A 27312-nucleotide genomic window follows, 5' to 3' on the forward strand; every position below is an offset into this window, starting at 1 on the left:
TCACCTGTTAATGAAAAAGAAATTTAATGCTACACGGGAAGAGTTTCCCAAAGGATTAATAACCTTTTCAAAAACCTTTAAAGTGAAGCAGCAGGCGAAATCACCATCAAGTTAAAGCCCTTGTTAGTGACAACAGTCATCACCACATGGAGAACAGTTTTATCCCATAACCTCATGGCAGGAAACCACAACTCCCTAGTATGCCGAGGAAATGCATATTACAAAGTGGAATGATTAACACGGCACCAGTTGTTGTGTAAAGAGTTACATATTCCGAGTACTTTAATAGAAACCTAGAAAAAGGTATTGTTACAAAAATCGTATGTTTCACTGGGAACGTATCTGGTGCATTCTTAAACAAAGGTAATAATCTTTTAATATTTTCTGGCAGTATGGTACCATGGTGCATTAGTAGCATATTGTGAATAGTCAAAGCAAATGAATGGATACAATGAGTTTTACAGCTCGCCTTCCAGAAGTGAAAGCAATGCATACACCAAGGAGTTGTGGGTAGCAAGAAAATGAGATTGTCCTGCTGATTGGATGCAGACAAGCAATGAGTAATTCAAGAGCTCACAGTCAAACAAACTGCTTGTGGCACTACTACTTGTACCCAATTACCAATTCAGAGAGAAAATAAAAAGCAGTTTCAGTAGAGTCAGGGTGGGAAATCTCCAATTAGCACCAATTAGTGAAGTTGCTTCCTACAGCGGAATTCTGGGGACATAAGAAAAAAAAAATAATCTCCCAGAATGCCTGGTTGGAGCATTTATTTACCAGGTGATGGGACTCCTGAAGAATAACTTGATGAGGATTTGCGCCTGTGGGACTTGAATACAGATACTACTTGGAACTTGCCTGCTCGATTTGACTGGTCAATCATAGGCTGTACTATTCTTCTTCTGGCATTAATAAACCTGCAACAGAATACAAAGAATAGAAGTCCTTTCATCAGCTTGCTTCTGTGTTTTGAGAACACCTCTGCTTTAAAACGGACAGGATTTTAGCGTGGTGCGGCAACGTGTTTTGCTTCGCGGTGCTTTTTTAAAAGAGTATAATTTCACTTTAAAGGATTTTCCCCTAAGTGCTCAGAAATTGTAACCAGTAACACGCTTATCTGACTGGCCAGCTTAAAGCTGGATTTGCCAGAAGGCTCTGAACAAGTAAATGCGCCCGAAAACTTGTGTTAAAAGACAATTGTTTCTTTAACTTCTCCGAGTGGCTCGGAACATGGTTAAAGTTCACAGGCTGGGAGACTTTTTTTTTCCCCCCCCGCCCTTTCCATCCTCGGGTTCCAGCTCCCCTTGCAGCTGGCCATAAATGAGGACCAGGCTTTGCCACTCGGTGCTTTCACAAGGTACCGGTAGGTCAGCAAAGCCATCAATTAGGCTGTCTGAAGTTTTATCACCAGCGCAGCGGCAATAAGTGCCGGCCCAGAAAGACTTCTGCTCTTGTGCGGCTCCCGGGGTGGGAGCCCGCGGAGGCGGGGGTCGTGGGCAGGTCAGTGCCAGCTGGGGACGACCTCTGCGGCCGGCAGCGGGGACACCCGGCGCAGGGCCACCTCCCGCCCTACACGCAGGCACCTTTCAACTCCTTAGAAACCCCCAGCCACAGGTACATGTGGTTAATATTAGGCCCAAAATAGCCTTTTTTTTTTTTCTTTTTATCATCTCAAGCCGGGGCAGTCGCCGAGGCTTTTGAGCGCTGGTAAAGGCAGTTAGTTGCCTGTGGAGCCTGGATTTAATTTGGCTGGTAATCCAAAAATAAGTGCTTGCATATTTCTTATTAGCTTAATGCGCAGCGATCCACATCGGCACAAGCTAAGCCAAATTAATTTCCCTAAAATAATTTTAAAACTTGCCTATTCACGGAGTTTCTTTCAAAACAGGGCAATTTTCTATCACTCAGGAGCCACGCTTGTTTTTGTCCCCCCTCTTTGTGTTTGAGAACACTTCGGAGCCTTCGCGCAGGTTTTGTGTGCTATTTCACAGCTCGGGCTTTCGGCTGGTGACCCTTAAGGAGTGCTAATGAAGTCGAATACTAGTGTTTAATCCTCTTCAGAAATACTAACATGCCCATCATCCAAACCGGCCTCCAATAATTGCCATTGGGCCCGATCCAACGCCTAGCGAAGTCTTTCAGTCAGTTAACTGAAAACTAAGTTCATCTGCTCATTTAGCAAATTGCTAGCCTTTATATAGCATCAACTCTGCAAGGCCTTTTGTCGCGCTTCCCTCCCTCCTTCCCTCCCTCCCTCCCGCCCCCCGGTTAAATTCCTCCGCAGATAATAAAAGACGGTGGCACACCTTCGATTGCATCTTCCCTAATCACAGTCGTGGAAATTTCATTAGACAGATGCATAAATGCTACAAGTAACACTAAAGGGCTCTTTTGCATCTCTCTGTTTACATCCAAAAGACATTCTTTATTCTTTAGGAAAAGTATAATTCAGTTGTCAGAAATGTCATCCTGCCTCAGAATTAGTCATGACTTCAGGTATTGAAATAAAAACTCAGACACAGTCGATGTACTTGTTTATTCCCTTCTGACTGCGGCGCAGCCGAGGCTTCTCCTACCCCAGCGCTGCGATTTCGAGGTGTGTTTCCGTCCTCAAAGACAAAGGTCCCCGATAGGACTTAATTTGCTGAGCTGCTTTCCAGCAACCTTCCCGCACTGACCAAATGGAGCCTGACCTGAACCTCCTCCATCCAGCCCGCCTTTTATCAGCTAAAGTTAAGGCCAATAGAGATTAACAGGAAAGCCTGATAAGACTGTTTTCTCTTCTCCTATGAGCTTCTAATGGTGTATACAGATGGCAAGGTTTTAAAGAATGGAATGAACGCTTATTTAGGCCTGTAAAAAATCACAGACAACAGAAACATCCCCCCCACACACACACGCTTTCCGTCTTTCTAACCCCTTTTCTTCAATCAGGCCACTCTTCAGGGAAACCAAATTGCTTTTTCGTTTCTTATTTAAACCCCAACCACTTTTATTATTTACATCTGGTGGTCCCCTTATTTATGTCCCTCTCCACTTCCCTGCACACACACCCCGGCTCACAGGGCTGCGAAGCATTATGGGCCCTGGCTCTCAGCGGGAGAACTCGACACTGTCTTCAAACAAATAATTAAGGGGAAGGTTAAAGGTTCACCCAGAGGTCATATCTTTGGATACTCCTCAGAAAGTTTACATTAGCAAGAAATGGGTGCCCTCTGAAGTGTTCTTTCAATGGGCTCGCACAACAAGGCAGAGCATTAAGAAAATTCTAAGTCCTGGAGGGTTTCAGGTGACAACTGCTTTACATCCACGAGTGGTGGAGAGGGACACTCTGCTCCAGCCTCTCTCCTTCAGCAGCCACCACAGAGTGCACTTCTGGGACGGGTGCTGAAAACCCAATCTTGCCCAGCCATTCACTCCCAAAAGAGCTTGGCCTTATTTCATCCCACGGATGTGAATAAAGCCAGCCTTTCACTCTGAACTCTACGTGGAGGCAATTCACTACTTGTTTTGGAAATGAGAGTTAAAGCCCTAATAGTGAGTCCCCCAATCTTTGTCTCCCTACAGAAAAAAAAAAAAAAAAAAAGAGCAATAAAAATGAGGACGTTTGTCCAGTAAATCTTGCAAAGAAAAATGCACGGGTTTGATTTCTGATTTCATTATTTCTCCATTTTTCTTTTGCACATGTGCATAACCGCAGGTGCAAATGATGTCCTCTAGACCAGCAACACTTTCTCTGAAGAGAAGACTCACTGTCATATACTGAGAAAGATAGAGGAGCACAGAGGCTTTAGGCACCCAGATCATTTTGAAATTCCATTTCTACGGCTCCTCTGAAAAATCCTGTCCATGAGTGGCATCAGTTATACCCACCAGTGGGTATGTCTGAAAAATTACATATGAAATTATTTATATTAGCAGAATCGCAGGTGCAAAACAGACATACATTTCAGGTGAAGCTAAAAATCAGATCCGAGTTTCATTAGCAGTAGCTCCATCACATAATGCATCAGCACAATTGGTAGACAAGGGCACAGAATGCAGTGTTTGTGGATTATTATTTATTCTTTATACTGCCCCATAAATATGCACACTGCATAATAGAGATGTAGAAACCATAGTCCCTGCCCTAGCCTGCGCATTTTTTGAGGGCTCTTTTTTGAATCCTTCAGGGAGTCATCTCCAGGGCCAAAGTAAAGCAAAATACAGCCTTTTGCACAGCACTTCAGTTCCCGTGTCGCAGAAACACTGTGATGTTATTTTGGCACAAATGTCTTAAAAAGGCCTTAAAAGACAGGTGAAAAAAGAGAACACCAATGCCACTACTTCCAGCATTATCTGGAACCCCATAAAAGAAGAATTCACAGCTCTGTTCCTGACACTAATTGCCTGCCTTGTTCATACCCTTCACCCAGAGGCCAAAGATTGAATGGCCTGAAAAGATGAGTAAAATCTATCAACAAGACACAGATTTCTTTGTTACTCTTCTGTTAATAGTAATTCCTATTATTTGGAGGGTAGCAGCAGTGAGAGGACCCGGTGAAGCTCAGTCTCACTCCACCCCATGCTGCACACGCACAACCGTCCAAGAGAACTCAGGGTCTGAACAGATTTCCAGGCAAAGCCTGGGGGAGAGGAGAGACGCCTTCTCCCTGTTTGCGCAGGGGAAGGGAGACAGAAGGAGATTAAGTGACAAGGCCAAAGTCGTACAAGAGATCTTTGGCAGAGCCACACACCCAACATAGATTTCCTCAGTCCTCTTTCAGCGCTCCCACAATCTGCTATCCATATGCTATCTTTCCTTTGTTCCCCCAGCTCGGCAGCCAGGCACACTGGCAGGGGACCGCAGAGAGAGCTCACATTGCCACTGTTTGTGCCTTACCTGCTGTGTAGATAAAGAGGGGTCATCAGCCTCCAGGGCTGTGAGGCGATACCTTCACAAACTCTACATTCATATGGTACTCGGTCCTCATTCCAGAATGATAAATGAGGTGTGTAATGTTGAGAAATACATGTCATTGACATAGTGCGTTTAATGAAAATCGCACTTCCAGCATTTTGCAAATGACAGATTACCGACCTCGCTTATTCAAACAATAGCCGTTTGAATCGAAAGAAGCTTTTTTCCATCTTGTATTTTTCTGTAATCGCTACCTAAAGCAGCCATGTATATTTCCTATAGCCAGAGTCTGTCTTTCTCACGCAAGTAGTTCCAGTAACTTTTGTGGGACAATTTCTGAAACCACGATGAACAAGATTTGGCTCGAAACACGCAACAATATGGACTCTCAAAAGAACATATTTTATTTTTATCTGCTTCCCGCAAAAAACAGTAGAGCAGTAAAGGTGTACTAGTGAATATGCAATGTAGTCTGGTGATTTGGTAGCCCTAGTCCTAATTGGTTCTTACCACTGCTAATTATCATGACAATATAATCTAAATATATGCATTTAATTACATCTCTTCAAATAGAGCCTTGGTTTTCTTTGTCCAAAATAAACATGTATTCTGTATTTTACAGAGATCCTGCAATTAATCTTTATATATCTATCATATTTTATCTCGTCATATCAAATGACGTTAAACTCACATTTACATAATACATTTTATTTTTATAATAAATAATGTTCAGATAAAATCGCAGAGAGATATTTCTGCAAAGTGCGAAAGAGAACATACAGCAAATAGAGATCTCTTACTCTGCTTGCTCAAGTCTGGCACATTCAAAAATAATTTTGTTGTTGTTTCCACTGTCTTTTTTATACGTGCTGTATGTGTATTTCAAAACACTGTGACCACTCCACAACTGAATGTGAGTAAGATTAGCTCTTGATATGAACTGTTAGTGGCTGCACTGATTGGTAATCAGAATTAGAAACATCTCCAGCTTTACTCTATGGCTACCATGGAAAATCCACTCTAAGTACGAAGGGTCACAACAGGTCTTGTTTCAGGAGGATGAATTGCATGAAAGCTTAGGAAATTACAATTCATCCCCAACTTGGAGTCTAATCTGAACTCAAGCAGAGTGTGGTATTTAACTTCAGTCACTTGTCTATATGTCTAATATCTTCTGTGAGATGAACCGGTGCAAAACTGAACCAGTCCCCCACAGCAGAGTAGACTGGAGTGACTGAGGAACAACATGGAGCCACTATGCACAACTCAAAACTTTTCAGTATCAGTCTTCAATCTGGATTTCCACTTAAAATATCCATCCCAGAATATGAGGTGTTAAAATGTTGCATTTATTTAACAAACCAGCCACTGCATAAACAGGTTCTCAATTATTTATGTGAAAAACAAAGAAATAAACAAATTTGTGAGATGATTCACAATCAGTTCTGTAAAAGGATTAATTACAAGGAAAGTTTTGCCTCAATTTAGATTTTAGCCCCAAAAGACATTTCTGACCTTTTACTTGTGAAGAACAGACATACCAAATGAACATTGTCTCAGGCTTAGTCATAGAAATAATAAAATTAAAAGTAACAACAATAGCAACAATAATGGAGGGTTAAAATTGTTTATTTTCTGCCTTCTGAATATAAAGCCTAATTTTCAGAACTTTTGGGTACCCAGAGGAACCGTCTAGTAAGATTTTTCAAAAATCTGCCAAATCTAGATGAGAAGCTCAGCCCTTATTAAACCTAAGTAAATGGGAGCTGAGCTTGATGAATAAATGGGATTTAAGCACCTGCTTCCATATTTTGCTGAGTAAGAGCCTAAGAATGCATTCTAAAAAATAATCCAAATGTTTTCACCTTGGATGGGAAAATAAATCTTTGCCTAAATGATATTTCAGTATTTGGACTATCAACTTGTCAGTGTTTAACTCAAGAGTATATAGCACACTCATGCCTTGTTGCCCAAGAATGGCCTAATTTGGAAGGAAAAATAACCAATGAAATATTATATCTAAGTCACAAAAAAATGTTCTTGTAAGTAACCTAGAAAATTACTTCTTTCCCAAGCTGAAAGAATAATTTCAGAAGTCTTGAGCAGATCAGAGCAGTCTGAAAGAATGCATTAGAAAAGACTAATTTGCAGAAACACTTTTATCAATATACACCCCCCGCAGTCTTTGTCTATCACCCAAACTTTTATCCGAGCAAGTAAAATCTAGTTATCTTAGTTTATTTAACTTCTCCCTCCGATATGTATTCCAAACTGACAGAATCAGGTTTAGGCGTTCTTCTGTACGTGTGTGTACAAAAATAGTTGAAAAAGCTCTTGTTTACACTTCACTGAATCTATGCCGCACCTGGTTACCAGCTCTTATTTGCAGCATTCCTTATAGGAAATTTAAAAAGCTGAGTTAGTCACCTGGAAATGGGCCATCTAAACAAGGCTTCCCTAAGTCATGAATATTGAGAAATGGAGTCACTTACACGACTGGTTTTGAGAGGAAGAGGGAGGGACAGGCAGGTTCATTCCCTGACAAAACTTCGCATACTTTTTGGACAGCCCTGTTAGAGAAGGGGCGTTATGGGCTGATTTTCTTAAGCTACTTTAGACATCTCACATCTGTCAAAGGTGTGATTCAGAGGACCTAAGTCAGCATCCATGTTTGGTAGAAGAAGGCTCCAGAAGATGACAGAGAGCAACTAAAATGGGTGCCTGCGGCAGCCCGAGGCAGGCACTAACCGCCCCAAAAGACCTCTGCCACATCTTGTGTGTTTATGTTGGAGCTCCTAAAAATACGTTATGCCACTCGGAGCTGCCAATTGTTGGAAATCGTGAAATTTGCCCATCCCATAACTGTGAGACTGTCCTAAAAAAGCAGTAATTTAAACAGTGCTCTTCTCGGTGTTTACTTTGCGAGTATTTCAGTTGTTGCGCCACGTTTTTAAACTACTCAGCCACAAAATCTAGAAACTTACACGAAAAGATTCTCACGTAAACATTGTCTCCTGGAGCTGGGACCTCAAGTTAACATGAAATAACTTGAGCCTTGTGATAAAATCATGAGAATTGGCAAGAAGAGCATCTATTCACCTCAGAGAAAATCCGTCTCGTTAAACATGTAACTCTTGGTTACCAGGTTACCTCTTGGGAGCTGGAGGGGTGGTGGTGGGGAATGATTTGGCTCTGCCAAGGAAGGCCCTGGTGCCTGTCACGGGGAGCACCTGCACGGCAGCACAAACCCCGGGCAGCCACCCTGCCTTCGCTCTGGGGACACGGGCTTGGGTGCAGGACCTCTTCCCTACAATGAAGGCAGGCGTCCAGGAGGCCCCAGTTGCAGTTGGGGCTCTCTGGTGCTCTCCCAGGAACATGGAGGCCCCATGGCCACCTGCCTCCCCGGCCAGCCGGCACCCGCTGCTCCCATCGGCCTCGCCACGGGCCAAGGCCGTGAGGGCCCAGCCCCAAGGCCGAAGCCAGCCGGTGCTGGGGGCCGGTAATGCTGGCAACGGGACTGCTGCCAAACTGGGCTCGCCCCGGGTTTCGGCCCCCGGTGTCCCCCGGTGAGGCCTCCCGCTGTGCGGCGGGGCGCCATGAGGTGGGGCCAGAGCACCGCAGCCGGGCCGGGGATGGGGGTGCCGCTGCCCCGGGGGGCACGGCTGCCTCCTGGGCGCCCGGAGAGCCAGGTATGGCCGCGCTCTGGTTTTACTGGGTGGAGAGGTGGGGACTGGGCTGCCCTGGCCTTGAGACCCGGCGGTGGAGGAGGTACGTGTGTCTGCCAGTGCCCAGCTGGTGAGGAGCTGCAGGCCCAGGCCACAGGTGCCACCGAGCGGGCACAGGTTTCCTCACACGCTCTCAGGAAACCTCAGGTTATTCCTTATTCCCCTTATTTCCCCCCTGGGTTTATGGCAGGGAACGGGCACCTTTCCCTGCACGCAGTTGCACCCGGAGCCAGGTGACGCACCGCAGCCATGGCTGTTGTCCCGCCATGAGTGCCATCAGATCATTCATACACAGTTATTTATCACCCACCGTAAAAATGATCTTTTAAAGATACTTGAAAGGAAGGGAGGAGGCAACCAGACGTACTTCCTTAGCTATTCATATCTTGCAGATAAAATGCAAAGTCAATAGACATAAGCTGTAGTATATAACCTCATCCTGTACTTGATTTATTGCAGATGGGAATCAACTAGAAACTGTAATCACTTTGAAATTTTTACTACTGACATTAAAATTCCAGGTTTGTATACATACATACATCTCCACGTCTTGTGGAGATGCTAAATACAATATCAGCTAATTTGGCATGTGCTTTGATTTGCTGGCATTTAGACATCCATGTTAAAGGTAGATAACAGATCTCCTATAAAATCCTAAGTAATTCATGCATTTAAAGATGTGTTAATTTATCCTCCTAAACTTATAGGTAAATGTTTTCAAAACTAACGAGGATCCAGCAGTCTTGAAAACAAATAGCTTATCTAGCTTCCTACATAGGAGTTGGGGGACCTAATTTTAGGTAACTTTTTTTTTTTTTTTAAAACATGTGGTTTTAGAATAATATCACATTGAAGTGTTTTACACATCTTTTTAACTGTTTTATATGAAATTTTTTAGGCAATTCTAAATTGACCCAAAAAAGGAGAGTTGTCAACAAATTTAACATCTGTTTAATTTCCCTGATCAAATTAGATTAAGGCATTAATTCTCCTTCTTACTTTTCACTGGAAACTACCTAAGTAGCAACTTGCCAAAAATGCATAAAGGTGTTTAGCAATTATGTACTGGGTATGTTTGAAGAGATCAAGGTGCACTCACATGTCCTGTGCTATGGATATCTCTGATTAGCTTGTCATCTACTCTGAAGAAGATGTAGCCCAACTCTCCTATACCGTGTAACAGGCCAGCTGTTAGCTGTCTGTCAAGCACCTAAAGTGGACAAGTAGTCCAGGAGCAAAAATGTCACTCCTTTGATCTGGCAAGGAGCAGCTGCTGATTTATAGAGTAGGACTTTGTTCTTCCGTTCTATTTTACTTTCTTTCCTAAGGCAGAACCACAAAATCCAGCAGAAAAAAAAAAAAAAAGTGCCGTTCTCTGCAACATCAACAAGCTCTGACAACTGCAACAGGGTTTTTCTTGGCCCTAACAAAGCTCTCAGGCATCTCCTTTGACGCTCACCTTTTTTTTTTTTTTCCTTCTTTTTTTTGCAATGCGGTAGTTATTGTTTAATTCAGCTTCTGTAAATGGAATGGACTGTGGCCAGCAAGCCTGGGGCATAAACACACCTGTATGAAAGAAGCCTTATTGTAGCAACCATCTACAACCAACCTGCACATGCACTACCAGTTCGTGAGTTCAGAAGGAATGTTCCATTTTCCCTGACAGTAAACTTTGCCTTAAGATAACATTTTTTTTTGTACCCACTGTCCTCTCTTGACCATGAAGCTTGTACACTTTTTCATTGTTATTAAAATCTGAAGAAAAAAAATATGTATTTTTCTACCTGTCAACCAGCGGACCTCAGGAAATTGGATCCAAAGAGCCCACTTCAAAAAAACCATAGCCAAAATATATTTATAGAAACAAACTGCTGAAAGTTTGAGAACTGCTGATCCTAAAGGTGCCTGTTCTGTTTCAGAGACAGCAATGCAGTCGCAGCCACCTCCAGCTTATGCTGTTACAGATTCTCCTCAAAAAAAAGCATTTTGCAAAACAAATACTCAGAAAGAAATAGCATTTGATGCAACTAACCAGACCGCGGCACTGCCAGCCCAGAGTCAATGCTCCGTTCAGTTCTTTCAGACTCAGAAGGTCCTGAGCAGATTCTATGAGGTGATCAGTCACTGCACGGGCTGTTAAACTCCTGCCTCACCCATTGGAATAGCAAGGGAGTTTTCCTTTATTTCCTTTCTGATCTGTTTTCAAGTTTATTTGCTAAAAAAAGAAATCTACAGGCCACAAGAAAAAGCTGCAGTATAACGCTGCTGAGCGGGAGAGAAGTGTCGTGTGTGTTTAGGGATGGGGAAGGGAAGCACACAGCAAGCTGTGCATCTGACCCTGGTATGTGTCTACACACATGCTGTGTTCACACTTCTTTATACTGTAACTTTAAAAACAGACAAAAAGGATTACAAAAACAATGATGGGAAGAGGTGAGGGTGGTGGGGGTGACATCATGACTACAAGATCTTTTGCATATATGTTAGCTTGTGGAAATAAATAAGAACTATTACAGCCAGGGCCCTAAGGGAGGCAGGAAAATGATGATGTACAGGATAGTATAAAATGATATATTAAAAACTGTGCTGTCAGTGGAACAATAGAATATTAAGCAAAAGTCCATAATAATTGGCAGATATTTAGCTGTAGACTTCTTTCTCTGGTTGGTGGGTACTAAAGTATACGTGAGAGGAAAGAGAACTAGTTGGGCAATTAGAAGTAATAGGCATAAATAATACACTATGTATAAATACATCCCCTCCCTCCCATGCTATAGCTCTTATCCAGATACACCTAATCACCTCTCAGTAAGTCATACCTACATGCTGGTATCCCTTGTGCTTTGCTCTTTGCACTGTCTGGTTACTGGAGATTCTGCTTATGTTAATCTTCTTTCTCTCTGTAGATGCAGAATCATCATGCATTTTTTTCCTTTAATTATTCCAAAACTGGTGGCAAGACTTTATCAAACCAGAGGGTCTAATGGCTTAGTAGTTAAAGATGTGTCAACACCACAGACTAAGAGACTACAGCCTGCCATATTATGGAATACATGCTCCACAGTAACTGAAGGCATTAGCAGTGTACAACTGTGGGACAGCTGTATTATTTAAGTGTACTAAAATGAAGAAGTAATTATACAGAGCTTCCCAGTGTCATCCTGGTGAGCATTTTACTCTCTCATCCCATTTTCTGTTCTCTGTGTCCCACAGGAATCGGGGAGAAATGCTCTAAAAACATTTTTGAGAGTTTGTTAGTGTATGAATGTGTTTCATGTATCCTTGTGTCTTAGCTACTGTAAGCCAAACTGGTTTGGAATCACAGAGTGGAAAAATTAAGAAGCCTATATGGAACCATTTCCTCAGCCTATCACTCCGTGTCCCAGGCTCCTGACCAGTGCTTCATTTCCCCCAGGGCTCAGCTCTTGCTCCCCAGCCTACCTTGGTGGCTCACCAGAGATAATTGCAAAGTACAGCTGGTAAGTCAGCGATAAAGCTTGCTGGTGCTCTGCAGGGGTCCTAGATGGTCAGATATGCTATGATTGAGGATGTATATGTGAATCTTACACCATTTCTTTTCTCTCTGCTGTTTTCTAGGGACTGAAACCAGGAAGGTTTGTGCTTTCTGAAGCACTTGAAAGGTTGGGTTTCCCTGATTTCAGTACTCAGCTGGTTTATGGGCAGAGTATCAGAGCAGCCTGTGCTCAAGTGCACTGTGTTTCAGTTGTTGTTGGCTATTAAGGTATTAATGTATTTTCCTTTCTTCTGTTAAAGGACGAGTAGCTGGAGAAGTCTCTCACTGCCACTTAAATATCTCATGTGAAAATTAAGCCATACCACAAAACGAAACTTGAAACTGAGCACATATTTCTTGAATGAAAACTGGCCAGTTCTGTAATGTGTTCCACTATCCCATATTTTGCATACAATTGAGATACCTGTTATGAAATGAAAGCCAATCTATATAACCTATCTAATATTTATCTTTCTTTATGAGAGCAGTTTGGAAACTCTGTGTGTGATCTTACATAATTTTAATAACTGGTTGCTGATGGATTTCAATACTAACTCTGACTGTTCTGACTGGTAGAGTGTTGAGGCTTAATTTTCAGGAGAATTTCACTAATTGTTCCTGCACTGCGTAGGGGTGAAGGCATCTAAGAATATGTGTATAAACCTGCATTTGAGCCCACAAAACTGATAATTGTGGGGCTGTATCCAGCAATGCTGATCACTGCAGCCTTGTCTAGTAAGGTACTCAGGTGTATAAAGAAAATTTTCAAAATGACAAAGCCCTATTATCTAAATCATCATAGGCCATGTAAAGCCAATCCTAATGTTCAGTGAAATTCTGAGTTAGAAGGCAGTATTAGCAAAGAGATGTTGACACTAGTGCCTAAATTCTAGGTGCTTTGCTCCCAAGAAGTTCCTGTCCCTGGTCAGATATTCCAGGAATCACCAGAAGGTGGACTTAGATACCTAACCAGATTTTTTTTTAAAAAAAAGAAACCCCTCCCTTAGCACTGAAAATTCCTAAATTCTTTAGGCATGCAGATTTCTACTTTTTAATACCTCGTTCCATCACCTTTTTTGCTGCTGTGTCTGTGCAAATCCCAACAGTGAGGCACTTTCTGCTGTAAACTATGCTCTACCTCTGAGTTAGAGGAAGAGAGTACATCCAGTCAGGATTCCTATGGATCCTTTTAGTGAGACAGACATCTTAGGACAGGTCTCTTCTTTCTTAAAACAAAACAGATGAAGTTCTCTTTCCTTTATAGCTGACATGGTAATTATTTGACTATTTGTCTGGAAAGAAGGAGATCAAGTTTTGCCTCCCTATCCTGCTTGATTTGGAACAAAGACTTGAGCGTAGGTCCGTCATATCCTAAAAGAATATCTGAATCACCCAGGTACTCAGTACAGTGAACAAAGGCCTTTCAGTTCTCATTCTGAAGATGTTCCTCCTGCAGTAAGTAATTATACAGTCATAATTAACGAGCACTTAACTCTCACACGTCTAAAGTTGGATCCCTAACCAAAAGGCTGTACAGTCAAGCCCTTGTTCTTATTTAATTTTGTCCTACTGACTAGTTGCTACATACACAAGAGAACTGGCAGTCAGGAGAACAAGAAAGACACAATAGTGAAGAAGAGTAAAGATGGAGCATTATGTTCAATAGCCCATTGATTGGGAAATTCAACTCACTTGGAACAGTTAAGACATTGACTTAAATCAAGACGAAGAGAAGACCTGCAAACATATACCCTATTTAACAAGTGAATTTTCTAGCCAATGAGCCATTGAGTATAGCACCCCATTTGCCTCTTTTGTGTAAAGCTTGGTATGGCTGATGTATGACAAGAACTTTGGCTGGATTTGGCCCCTGGGGAGATACACCAGGGCAAGGCTGATTTTGTGTTGAAAGTTGTGTGTCACTCTGGAACACATTACTGTCTATTTATCACCATACGTGTATTTGTGTTCCTGCTCCTCTGTCCTGGAGGTCCTTTCTATATAAAATAACATGAGCAGGGCAATATCTCAGTTTTCAGCCCTGCTGGGGTGACAGTTCCAACTTTCTCAGTTATATCCCATTCTAAGCAATTTTGTGCATGCTCACCAAGGGAAACAAATATATGTGGAATAAAAGATTTTAGGCATCTTGCGAGTGGGGAGCAGATAGATGATGATGCTGGAAAATTCAGTGGTGGCTAAAGATCAAGATTAGCTTAAACTAAAGTCTGCAGGGTTTGTGCTTGACACTCATGTGCAACTCAAATGATATACATATTTAAAGTACACATATATATTCATGAGGAAATATTTTGTAAAATATGCTACACAGATCTTTTATTGTGGCTTAACTGGTTTATAAGCCAGTATTATAATAATACTTTCATAAGAAGTTCAAACTAAGTTTTAGAACATCCTTAACCAACCTTTGAAAGCAACACAAAATTTAAGGTCAATGGAAACATTATGTAAAACAAAAAAAAAGCCTTTGAAAAAAGAAAAAAATGCCCCAAATTCACAGGCAGCATCTTCAAGCAAAGTAGTTCAGCGTTGTGCTTGTGTGCATAAGAATTTAAAAAGAAATTTAAAAAGAAATTAATTATAGATAGAATAAAAACATTTTTTTCATTTTAATTCAGTGTCCAAACAGAAGAAAACTTAGGAAGATAAATCAGTAGTTACAATAGGGGAAGTTATTCTTTGTTTTTCACTTTGGATTATTAAAATTATCAATGGCATGTGTACATTCCTTGGAACAATACACATTTTCAATTTCAATTTTCACTATTGATATTTTCAATAGTGAAAATATCAATAATATTTAACTGTAATATTTGACTATTTTAGAAATCAAATATACCTTTATACATGTAAACTTGTAAATTTGCATCCATGTAAAATAGAATAATAAAAGCAACGAATGTAGACACCCATTCAGATGAACTAGTAGAGTTAGTTTCCATTTCCTTTCCTTGATTCTTCCCCAGTTGTTATATTCAGTCTTTCCAATGTGACTATATTATCATCCACAAAATTTTTAGCATCATCGTAATCATAAAAGTTATACTTTATATCTTTATAAATCACATGAGGCTTAGCAGACCCTAGTAATGCCACATTTGCTTTAATCCTAGTAAATTCTAGCCTGAGACAGCGTAGCCTGTGGTGTCTCACCTGAGTTCTCAGAGACTTTTCAGGAAATGCATTAGCTCTGTGAGTTAGTGAAATAAATACAAACAAATGTAGTGGTCAATAGCCAAAGAAAAATTTAGCACCCTAAATGGGTTTTGACAGAAGCCCAAGTTGAAAAATCCAGCTGTATTTTATGTACGTCCCTTAACCACCAATCAGTTCTGCTGAGATGAGTGCTGCAGTTAGCTGCCTAATTTTTGATGCCTGATACATGTGTTCACAGTCAAATAAAATCATGTATCTAGAGGACCATTATTGCTTTGGTCCAAGAAACTAGGGTCTACAAAACAACAAATATGCAAACATCATAATGTCAAATCCCACATCCTAATTTGAAACAGAAATCTCGCAGTTCCAAGTACCTCATTGCTAGGACAAATTTGATGCAAAGATGTGCAGCTGAGGTGGTTACCTACAGTTCGTTTTGAGGTGTACTAAATACAGGTAAAAAATTGGCAGGTGAAAATTTTTGTGGGCATGTTTTGCATCCAGACTGAAAAGACCCATTTCATCCTTCTGCCAAATTTATCCCAAGTGCTACCTAGATCATGCTCTGTTTTCCAGTATAGCACAGTTCTATAATAACTGCTTAAGCATGCCATACAGTATTAATCTTCCTCATGAACTCAGTCCCAAACCAGTTTCCATGGAGAGAAATTAAGAGGCATGTACAGGCAAAGGAGAAAATATATGGCTAGCCAATGATACAGAAAGGCTCTTTAGATACAGAAAGGCTCTTTAGATGGGAGCTATGGTAGAGGGAAAGGATTTTTCAACTGAGATTGCAGAACTGAGGGGAGGGCAGCATTAGACAGCGAGTAGGGAGGAGAATATGAAAAAAAAGAGACATCTATGCTGAAGTAGGTTTTGACATTGTTTTAAAGAAGACAGTTCTGAAATTGATCCAGAAAAGGACGGTGGAAAGCTGCTGAAGTGCCTAGAGTAGGAGGTGATTTTGATGTGTGTGTGAGAAGGAAGCCATTTGGGACATTAGTAGGGGGGAATGAAGAACTGGGACTTAGAGTCCTGAGAGAAGGCAACTACAATAGTCAAGGTGAGAAGAGATGAAGGCAGAAGCAGAAGAGATGTACTGTTGAAGTGGAAATAGGAAGAGGGGCAGCCACTGGAGATGTGAGAGAAAGAGCAACGCTAGGGAATGCATGTGGATTTTGGGCAGTGCGAATAAATGTGTGAGGAGTCCTAGAGGGGTATGGGGAAATAGGACTTGTATTTCAGAATGTCTGAGAGAGTATTGTTGCTCTGGGCTTGCTGTCTGTTTTGTTCACCAGGTTATAAACCCATCTATATAAAATGATACTATCTAAAACACAAACTTATTTTAAACAATGCTCTGCTTATTGTAATAGTTTGTTAGCCAAGCAATCTCTGCAGTAGCTGCAGCTGTGGCTTGTTCCATCTCATCAGTAATTTTGACTTTCTTATAGTCATTAGTGTGAAGCTTTTCACAGTATTTTAAAATTATAAATATACTTTCCTCCCAGTTCTTGAGTTCTGTTTTGTTTGAATGGACTATGTGGCCTTTAACATCACAACAATTTGTCCTGAGAATCATCACAACATGGCTACACCTTGGAACAAAAGATGTGAATATGGTTCTGATAAAGCTCTGCAGTGTTTATTAAGAAGAAAACCACAACAACAAAAAAAAGGAGCTTTGGACAGTTTATGATTATCTATAATCAGTATCTTTCCCCATAATATAGTCTGAAGATCCAAGGCCTGAAATAGCACTCATCTGTGTGAGAGGGTGGCCACTACTTATCATGAGATGTTTAATCCTCAGTGTTGTTTGTTGTGTATGGAGCACTGAGTAGGCTTTTTCTTATGATTCTTTAAGCAGTGCCTGCCTGCCCTATGACTTTCCAAAAGACCCCAGGATGAGGTTAGCACGATAAAGAGCTTGATTTCTCTAAGCAACAGTCATTCAGACTGACAGCCCCCATTCATTTACTGGAGACTAAAGAAAAATATGAAAAAAGAGAAAAAAAAAAGACTCAGCTGTTGGACTGACTCCTGAAAGAGCAGCTACACTATCGTTACCACCAATGCATACAACCTGATCTTGATGTTGGCCTTCTTAAAATTACTATTTGCTATGAAGGCTTGGCAAAGCAATTTATAAAATGATGGGGTGAAAGTATGAGAAGCCCCATTAAATGTTTTTTCTTTCCTTTAAATGAGAGTGACCAGAGTAGGACTCTTCAAGTTTGACCGACTTACTACCTTTGTACATTTGTCTTAGATTTCCCTTAAAAGTAATTGTGCATTGTTAGATAATTGTACCATTGTGGCTTCTTATTGGGGAAAGGTATTATATCCAAATACTTGAGATAATAAAACCAGATGGATGTTGCCTGTCTGTCCGTCCATCTGTCCACTCAAGAAGCCTCTTTTTTAGAGAATGTAAAGCAGTGGTGCAAGTCATAAACAAAAAGGACATTTTTAAGAAGAAAAATACACTTAATTAAATAGATGCCAAAATTATTTTATTGTCAACATCCACAATATCCATGCTACAGTGATGTTGTGTAAGCATTCCTATGGAATACTAGTTCTCAGAACCGTAATGACTTGCTATTAGAAAAAGCAGGGACATATTATTAGTATCCCCACAGAGTTATCTTCTAAATTATTTATACTTGCAACACTTCCATGTAATGGCAGTTTTAAACTCAAGCAAACAAAGCAAACCACAGAATAAAGAGAGGGGAAGAGGATTGTACAGAACCGCTTTTTGAATGCGTGTAGTTAGAAAGGCGAGTCAAACAAACTAATCAGATTTTGTTTCCTCCTCAAATCCTCGTGAGGTTTGCAATAGACAGCATCAAAGCTTTTTGGGGTTGTGTCACCTTGATAAAGGATTGAACGGCACTGTATCTGTTCTATCTCTCACATCTAAAATGCAGAGGAATGCAACTTTATTTGTCTGGTGCAAGTTTGCTTATTGTCTTTGAAATTCCACAGCAGACCCTTGACAAAAAGCTTTGCTATCAGAAGGGTGCAAATAACACCAGAGCCTGTTGTTTTTATACAAATTTAGCATCGTGAATTACTGATTCTGCTTTCCACACTGCTTTACTAATATACAGGGGAACGATTAACACTGTAGCACTCAACCCTTTATAGAAAAATTGAGATGGGATACGTCTTATTTAAAAACAAAGAAACTTCACCCAATCTCAAGTCTGCTCAATGCAGAGAAGATTTGGGTGCAATTGAAGAGAAAATAGTGCAGACTGAAGCTCTAACAGTCTCCTTCTGGTCTTAAACTGTTTACATTTATGAACATATAAAGATCATACTGTTCACTTTCCACTAACCCATCTATGAAGTTTTGTCTTAACCGTCAAAACAAATTCTAGCTGAAATCACTGTCTTATTAACTTACTGAGCAGCTAAATGTGGTTACTTTAAAAACAAATTTCTACCCCACAAAAAGGAAGAAAAAACATACGGCATGTTTTTTTTTCCCCTCTGTAAAAGGAGTCTGTAGCCAAATATTCTCAGCTTTTTGTCAGTCACAATACAAACAGGTTTTAGAAGTATCCAGTTATTCTGAGTACCTCTTTTTTCTGAGCGTTTGGATTAAGGTACCCGTAATAAACACACAATGAAGATGCTGGCCTTCTTTTAAGCAAAATGACCCTTACATGTACTAAAAACCTTATTTGCCTTGTGCTACTTCAGTTGCACGCCAGCACCCTCATTGATTACTGTGGAGTTACATTAGTTTAAAATTGGAGTAACTGAGTACTGGATCAGGTCCTATAGTCAGACATATGTTTTCCACTAGATAATGGCTACTTATATATTTATGAATTTTAAAATGCTTTTCAATTCAACTATCATTGTTACTATGTGCAGGAAGTAAAGAAGTAAATTGCAACCAAGCTTTCAGGGGTTTATTCCCTCATGAAGCACTTGTATTGCTAGTGTCAGGGGAGGGCAACTGTATAGTGCCCTCTACATAATAAATGACACTGTTGAATATTCTTAAAGTAATGTCTGTGTGTGTGTGGTTTTAGGGACGCAGCTATTGTCTGTTGGATTTTACATTCCTAAATAATATGCCATCACTTCTTTAGCCCAGCTTCATGGAAAGTTTCAAGGAGGTTTAAAATAATTGGTACTCAGATCTATTCTGTCCTGATCACCCGTAGAAACAGCGAGTACTCACAGGGCAATAAACAGCTTTCAGGCAAATGTGTAACACCAGTGTCAATTGGAGTTATGTGCAGAGACTCAGAGCAGAAATAGTATATGGCTCTCCGTTCCTGAACATGACAGTCATAATAAACCTTAACCTCGACATTCCCTGCTTTCCTCAACCACAGCTAAAAATGCTACACACATTTATACCATCTAATGAACCAGCCATTAAAAGGAAACCACAGATCTATACCAATAGATTATCAGGAAGAGAAGTGTGAAGTGAATACTTGCTCATTGTAGTATCATGGTAGTTACAAAGAGGAAAGACCTAATACATCATCATCATCATCATCCTTTAGGACGAGTAGGGGATAATCTACTGATGGAGGTTCCACCAGCTACTAAAATAACAGCTTGTAGACTGGATGGTGCAAACACACAGTGCAAAATCCGAGGGGACAAAACTCAGACTCACCGTGGTGAACCTGGAAAGAGAATGCCGGATGCTTATTTTACTCCTCTTTGGGGGCAGTACAAAGGAAGTATAGACTATGGATTGAAGTAGGGGTTTGGGTTCAAGTGAATTATGTCTGGTTTCGGAATCTACTACATATTCTTTTTGTTAACGTGTATAAGCCAGTTCATTGTAGATGATGATGCTGAAAAGAATTGTGAGGGTATAAGACTTGCTCTTTCAGAAGCAAGTAAGTAAAGAAAGAGTAGGAGTGAGTGGAGTTTAGAACTGACTCCTTTTCCACCCACACCTCCTTCAAAACAGGGAAACAACCAGCACTGAAATAGCAACCTATAGCAGAGAGTGGTCAGTAATGAATACACAACACCGTAATGAGCAAAGGCAAAATAGGAAGCTCTGCTTTTGCTATGCCTCAGAGATATATTCCATGCTATTCCTACAGTTTTACTAATAATCAAGCCCTTAGTCTGCCTGATGCTCGGCTTCCTATCAGTTAATGATATTAATAATTATTTCTTCCCCATCTCAGGTCTCATTTTCCTTATGTTGTCATGATACATTTTGTATTGGTTTTGAGACAATTTGACAATGAAGGGCACAAAAATATCTAGATGCTAACATATCCATGCCTCTACACTGCACAGGATTTACCTTCCTCTGATTGAAATTCTGATGATGGCTGAGGGTCTGATTGCAGTAGCTACAATTACTAGAGTCTGGTTTACAATTTGTTCTGCAACTATTATTCAGATGTAACTTTTCAGAAGTCTTTCTAAGATTATTTTTTTTATGTGGGATAATTAGGCCGATATTTAAGAATTCTAATCTCATATAAATGCTCAATCAAAACACATATTTTCCTGTGAGCTAAAAATGACTGGATTTCAGTTTTGATTCTCAAAAGAATGTTATTGTTCCTGCAGGACGTGCAATAGAGCATAAAAGAGCACTTTACCTCACCATTTGAATTGGATGAATTTTTTTCTTCTTCTCTTTTTTCTTTATTTTTGAGTGTTTAATTGATTATTGTTGTCTAAGGTTTTTTTCCTTATCATCTTTATCTTCTCCTCTAAGTGTGGATTTACTGCTTTTGGAAAATCTACAACAAGAATGTTGTCCTCGTTCTGTGCTTTTGATTTAATATATTTAATTTCTAAATAAAAAAATACATGTTTTCAATTTCAGGACCCATTCAGCTAGCGGTCTCTCTGAAGGGACTACCAAAGAGGGCACCACTTAATTCTGAACGTATTCCAAGTGATGTATTCCAGTGTATTCTGGTGTGTATTCCAAGACCCACCGATTCGCCTCTCACAAGCCACAAAACAAAAGCTGGTAATTGACTTTTGGCAAGTACTGATATGAACTGGACTAGAACTCATGGCTGAAATTGCAAGTGTTTTGGTATATGAAATACTTCCTTATCCATAAGGTAAACACTGTACCAAAGTGGTAGACTGTATCAGGTACATGTTTTGTAGTGTGGCTTGTAGATGTGTCTCTGTGATTTCACATGCTGGTGAAGAGTATTGAGGACTGTAACACCTCTGTGGTGATACAGGTGTTACTGCAGGTATCTGCAGTCATCTGCTGTTCTCTCCATGTTGTGACCCATAAAGAAAGGAAGAGATGAACAGAAATTGTTACAGTCCTTCAACTTGGCAACAATGGGATTCCTTTCCTTCCCAGTTTTCAGGAAACTGCCATACCTCTATGTGTTGTCCTGCAAATGCTGCTTGAGTAACTTATTGCAAGGGCTATTTGAGGACTGATGCAAAATTCAAAACTGAAATCTGTGGAAAAACTCCAACCCACTTTAACAGGCTTTGAAACAGGAACATGGACAATCTGAAGGGGACTCTAAGGGAATGAAACCGCTCTGAAAGTCTGTCAGCCCCCAGTCACTGCCTCACAATACCTACATAGTGCCCCAAAGTGACTTTCCAGGAAAGTCAGAGAATGAAGCAGCAAAGCGCAATTAATGTTTAGGAGAAAAAGCTTTAAACTGTTTTAATGTTATTTTTATGGTTTTCGGCCTAACATATTTTCATATTATTTTTAGATATTCTTATCTTGCTCTATATTATATTGTCATATAACACAGAAATATACGAGATTTAAAAAAAGTAGCTTTTGCTGGTTTTCACCAGCTTACCTTTATTACTTCAGAGTTTAATTACTTAATGTTTTAGCACCTCTGTGGAAGCACACAGCTCCATCTCAGTGTTACAGCCTGGTAACTGGACACTGTTGACATGGTGAATCCAGTTGCTGACTTCACTGCTAATACTTATTGTCAGAAAGGCTGTGCAGACTGTTATAACCTTGTCAGGTGATTGAATAATTTAGGGGACAGAGTTCCAAAGCTATCCATGTACCTAAAACAGACATGTGGTTTGTGGTATGTATAAAAGCATGCAAGGGCCATTTGAAATTGACCCGCTATTACGTGGATGTTTTGCATCTGAGCTGGATCTTCTAGGAACTGCTGTATTATGACCAATAAGTCTAGAAATTAGGTGTCCTGGAGCAGTTCGCAGAAAAAGGAAAACCAGAAATTTCTGAGTAAAGTTGTAGGAGCATAATCACTTAAAACTAATGTAATACTGGGTTTCAGCAGAACAAATAAACCTCAGTCCAGGTTCATAGAGTGATTCTGGACTTGTCTTTAATTTTGCATTACCATCGTGTCGTATTTCAAAACTGAAGGAAATGTTATAGCCAAGCTGATGCTCAAACCACAGCACTGCTTCTGGGTTTGTCTCTGTTTTTTGGAGAGAAACAAAATTTTACATTTAAGTGGGAGTTTTGACATGTAAAAATAAACATTAAGTCGTGTGGCTGAGGAATAAAGCTCCTCCTCAGAACTGCTTTTATGCAAACACGACCCTCCAGAACCTTGATGTGCCAAAGACTGTTGAGACTTGCTCTCCCTGATTTAGCAGTTTACTTAAGCGTGCGCCTGTCTATAAGCACATGGATAACTTCATTAACATGACTGAGAGTTAGGCAGGTGCTATGACAGCCTAATGGAGTTAGGCCTCCTCTGAAGAATGGGTTCTGAGAGTGTTTGTTCCTGAACAAGTCAGCCAACAGTCATCTCTTTGTTTTTGCTGATCAAACTATTTTGTCCTTTGTATCAGTGGCCTTTGATTAAACTTAGCAATGGGATACTCAGCAAGAGGGAAAAATTTTGGTTCTAAATAAAATTATTTTATGTCATTATAATGAAGGCCATAGACATTCACCATGAATTTTATAAAAAAATGTTAATGCAATGATTCACCTCAGGAAAAACACTCAAGGTGTCTGTGAGGAAGATGGCATGTACTTTTCATCCAGAAAGAGAGTAAAGTCTGAGAAATGAGGGATCAGAAATAAAGCTAAATGTACAAGAAGCAACTGAGGAAAGGCCTTATCTGGAACCGAATGACTGGCTTTTTCCTGACTTTACCCCCCAGATTTGAGTAATGAGACCTTCAAGGCATCAGCAGGACTCGTCTTTCCCTCCACAAAACAATATTGTTCTCTTGTGTAGTAATGAACTCTGAACTTGTTTCTTTCCTCTTTTTATAGCTCCCATTGACTAAACTACTGGGCTTTATTAGGCAGTGAAAAGTTAAACTTGGGAGAAAGACAGACATCATAGAAAACATAAATGACCTCACCAAATTCAAGACCTTCACAAAAGTGTATGGTGTTAAGGAATTTCCATGTTGTTGTAAACATAATAGAAAAAATCCTGATTTCTTTTTGAATCTATAAAACAGAAATATTCCCATTGTCTTCCAAAGCACTTACTGGCTGGCTTACAGGACACTGTGCCCATCAACATAAAATATATACATTTTTGAAATGTAGAGTTGCTTTTAAAAGGTTTTTTTCTCCATGTAAAATAGCATATTCTTCCTACCCAAAGAAAATAGTCTCTATTAAACTTGCAGGCTTACAAATGAACAAGGCCAGACAATGTAAAGAGCTGTAGAAACTTTTTTGGGGATTGATTTATGTTGAAACAAGCCAGTGAAATACAGCATATTTTATGTTGTCTGATAAAAGATGGTGTATAAAGAAACCCTTCAAAATGCAACGTTCTGAAAATCACAATGAAAAATGAATTTTTAATAAGGCTTGCCTCAGTGATAGTCTTGGCCAAGAAGAGATTCCTACTATGCAAGTGCAATATGGAATTTTCACTTGAGAAACTCTGTATGGACTGTGTTTTACATCAGTCACTGAATTTACATCAGTCACCTGAATTCCTTACCATCAGGTAAGGAATATAGGAGAAAAAGAAATGACAGAGCCTGTAGAAACCAAAGAATGATTGCAATCTCTTTAAGACACCAAGCATATTACAGACTATAATTTTTTTTTTATTCTGCATAAATGCCCTTCTATGATGATCCAAACTTATTAATCTCTTTCTGCTTCCCTTGTTAGTTTTTAAGATGAAACATAGAATTTTCTTGTTTCTGACATCTTTAAATTAACCCATACTCAGCAGAAGATTAACATCAGTCTCTTATTATTTTATTTGTTTTAAGTGGATAAGAGCTTTGTTTTAAGCTCAGTTTCACCCGGAAATTGCTCTTTTATCATTGGTAACATTGAACTAATGAGCTCACCATTCCAATTTTATCCTCTAAATAGCAAAAAAAGGGAAGACCAGCTGAGTTTTCTGACAGCTGTAGAAAGGTCTATCGTTTTAGATTATTCACTTTTGTATACTGGGCACTAGACACAACTGCCTCTTTGAGAATTCTGACTCAGTAAGATTTCTGCCAAGCCAGGATTCCTGATTCTTCACTGACCCACATCTTGGGTACATACACCACTTAATACAAAGGGGGTACAAAATACTCTTGGTATACTCCTTGTTTAATAGGTAGTGTGGGCTTTTGTATGCATTGGGTGGGAGAACATCCACAAGTGTTCTGCATTTGCAACATTTACAAATCAGCTTTAGTCACATCTTTCTGAGCAGAAAGATTTTACCAGAGCATGTGTGCCTTTTAGGGATCTTCTGTTCTTCAAGCACTTCTATTCCTTCTCTTCACTTATTTTTGATGCTAAGTGGTAACAAAAGCTAATTCTACCTTTACTTTTCCTTTGGGCAAGATTTTCACTTGATGTAAATCACTTTGGTTTAGTTATGCTGATCGCTATTTTAGTGTTAATTTTTGCTATTTGGCAACATGCCTCAGTGTCATGGAAAGCACCCACCACAGCAGTATACTCTGGGTACCTCAGTTTGAGCACCCGAGTGGCAGTAAGGGAGTTGAGGCTACAAAGAAGACTGTTTTGGTGCATTTGTTGCCAAATGGAAAGGGGAACTTCTTAAGAATATATTGACATGGTGTTCCCTCACACCTCAGCCCAGAGAAAGATATCAGGAGACTAACACTTTAGGAAACCAAGTTACCGGATTTCCGTATTATACAACATTTCTTCAACCAGTAGCACATCTTGAATACATGCAGTCCAGTGTCAGCAGGTTTTGAAAGTTTCAGAGAAGTGAAAGTGTGTTTGCCACCTTATTGTCAACTCTCCAGGGAAATAAAGTTCAGTGTAATATGCACAAGCATTTCTAACTCGCAGCATCTTATGGTAAGACCAGTAGTAGTGATCAGCTAAAAATCTTTAAATTGTGCCAGACCCACTTTGCCATGTTTATGCCAGGGATTAATTTGGCCAATAAGTTTGGATAGTATCTGGATTTTAAAAATTCAGTAGATCTGTGTTGGTTTGGAGCTGGGGCCTTAGTTTTTGGGCCAACCTTTCCTATTCTAACTCAGAAATGTAAGTAACTGAAGCAATTAATACTATAACTAGTATTTTAACAGCCACAAGAGTCTGGTAAAGCTATGGTATTTTCACACCAGTTTTCAAGTCATCTGACTTTCCCTACAGTTTACAAAATTAAAGTTGCCCTGACTTCTTCTAAAATATAAGGAGGGTTAATGTTTTTTTTTGTTTTGCTTTTACCAATCTGATAGATCTTTTGGAAAAGAAAAGCCTAAATGGTACATAGAATTAGAGCTCTTAAATAACAAATAATACTGTACAAGACTCTCTTCCTATGTGTTTTCCTTAGAAGTCTGTAGGAGAAGGGGGAAATGAAAGAATTCAATGAAACATAAGCAGCAACTAAACCTTTCTATCCTCTTCAATTACACAAAAATAGGAAGGGAGCATCATTTTCAAAGGAACAAATGTTACACAAGACATGCCCTTTAAATCCTTTTTAAGGCTCTGTGACCTGTAAAACTATCTGCAATATCAGCAACAGAAAGCCTTCCACAGAACAAATGCTTATGTTTTATGTGTACTGTATTTGCTAATCATTAGTTCATAAGCAAGAGCAGATATACAGTGTGCTATAAATAATGGCGGGAATGTAAAAGTGAATTGATCTGTCTGGCTATCTAGTAATACTGCTGGCAGAGAACCAGTTTTGAATGGCTGCCAACTACCATAGACCCAGCCAGTGATTTGTCTAGGGGTCTTGCCCTGTCAGGCAGAAAACAGTCTTAAGCTGAGCTCCCAGAACTGTGAGCACCGCCTACTGCTCAACAATGAGCATTTCCTGCAGCGTCCCCTTTACCCACTTAGTTAAATAGCAGAAAACATGCACGAGTTACCAAGCTATGAAACCAAGCATCTAAAAATATTAATCACTGGATGGAGAGGTCAGCGTGCTTGTGAACTGAAGTGAAATACATTGTTCAAATTGACTGTGCACACAGAGAGTGAGAAACTGGGAGTGAGATCCACACAGGCACGCAGGCACACACAAATACGCTGAATTTATTCTTTCTCTGTAGCCCTTAAAGCATTCCACAAACGTACAAAGGTACGGCAGTCACTGTGCCGAAATCCTCATGGGTGGGGTAGCAAACAGCCAAGAGAACGGAAGCGTTTATAGCGATCTAGATATTTTTAAGAGGATAATTATGCTAAATAATGTGATTGTAATAGAAACAAATGGGGTGGGGCTTTATTACAGGAAAGAAAGGAGATGGCTCAGAAGCAAGTCCTGACAGCAAAACTATTTCCCCATCTCTAGTGCAAATGGAGCAAAATGGTGGGCTAATTTTCCCCTCTTCCTTTAAGTCAGTCATGCTGATCCACTTACTGCATTGCTTGAACTAGTTTTCCCTGTGTATAAACATGGAAAGACAGCTCAGGCAGCAAACTCACCTCGGGATGCCTTGCAGGGATTCAGTAATGTGCCTGCTTGGCACTGTTTCTTGTATCCCTCAAGGCTGTCTCCCAATCTCTTTGTAAGATCAGCCCTGGCTCAAAAAAAAAAAAAAAAAAAGAAGAAGAA

General features: G+C 40.0%; 1 protein-coding gene across 2 annotated transcripts in view; it reads right to left on the minus strand.

The window, feature by feature from the left end:
• The window catches only part of MEIS2 (Meis homeobox 2), a 171664-nt gene that overhangs the window by 5710 nt on the left and 138642 nt on the right, over positions 1–27312 (minus strand). For both annotated transcript variants that reach the window (XM_014941903.1, XM_014941902.1), the window contains exon 9: positions 859–917. In XM_014941903.1, coding sequence (XP_014797389.1) covers positions 859–917 — 59 coding nt within the window. The remainder of the gene's footprint in view (positions 1–858; positions 918–27312) is intronic.

This window comes from Calidris pugnax, unplaced genomic scaffold (genome assembly GCF_001431845.1).
Source record: "Calidris pugnax isolate Ruff unplaced genomic scaffold, ASM143184v1 scaffold56, whole genome shotgun sequence".
Taxonomy (NCBI): Eukaryota; Metazoa; Chordata; class Aves; order Charadriiformes; family Scolopacidae; genus Calidris; species Calidris pugnax.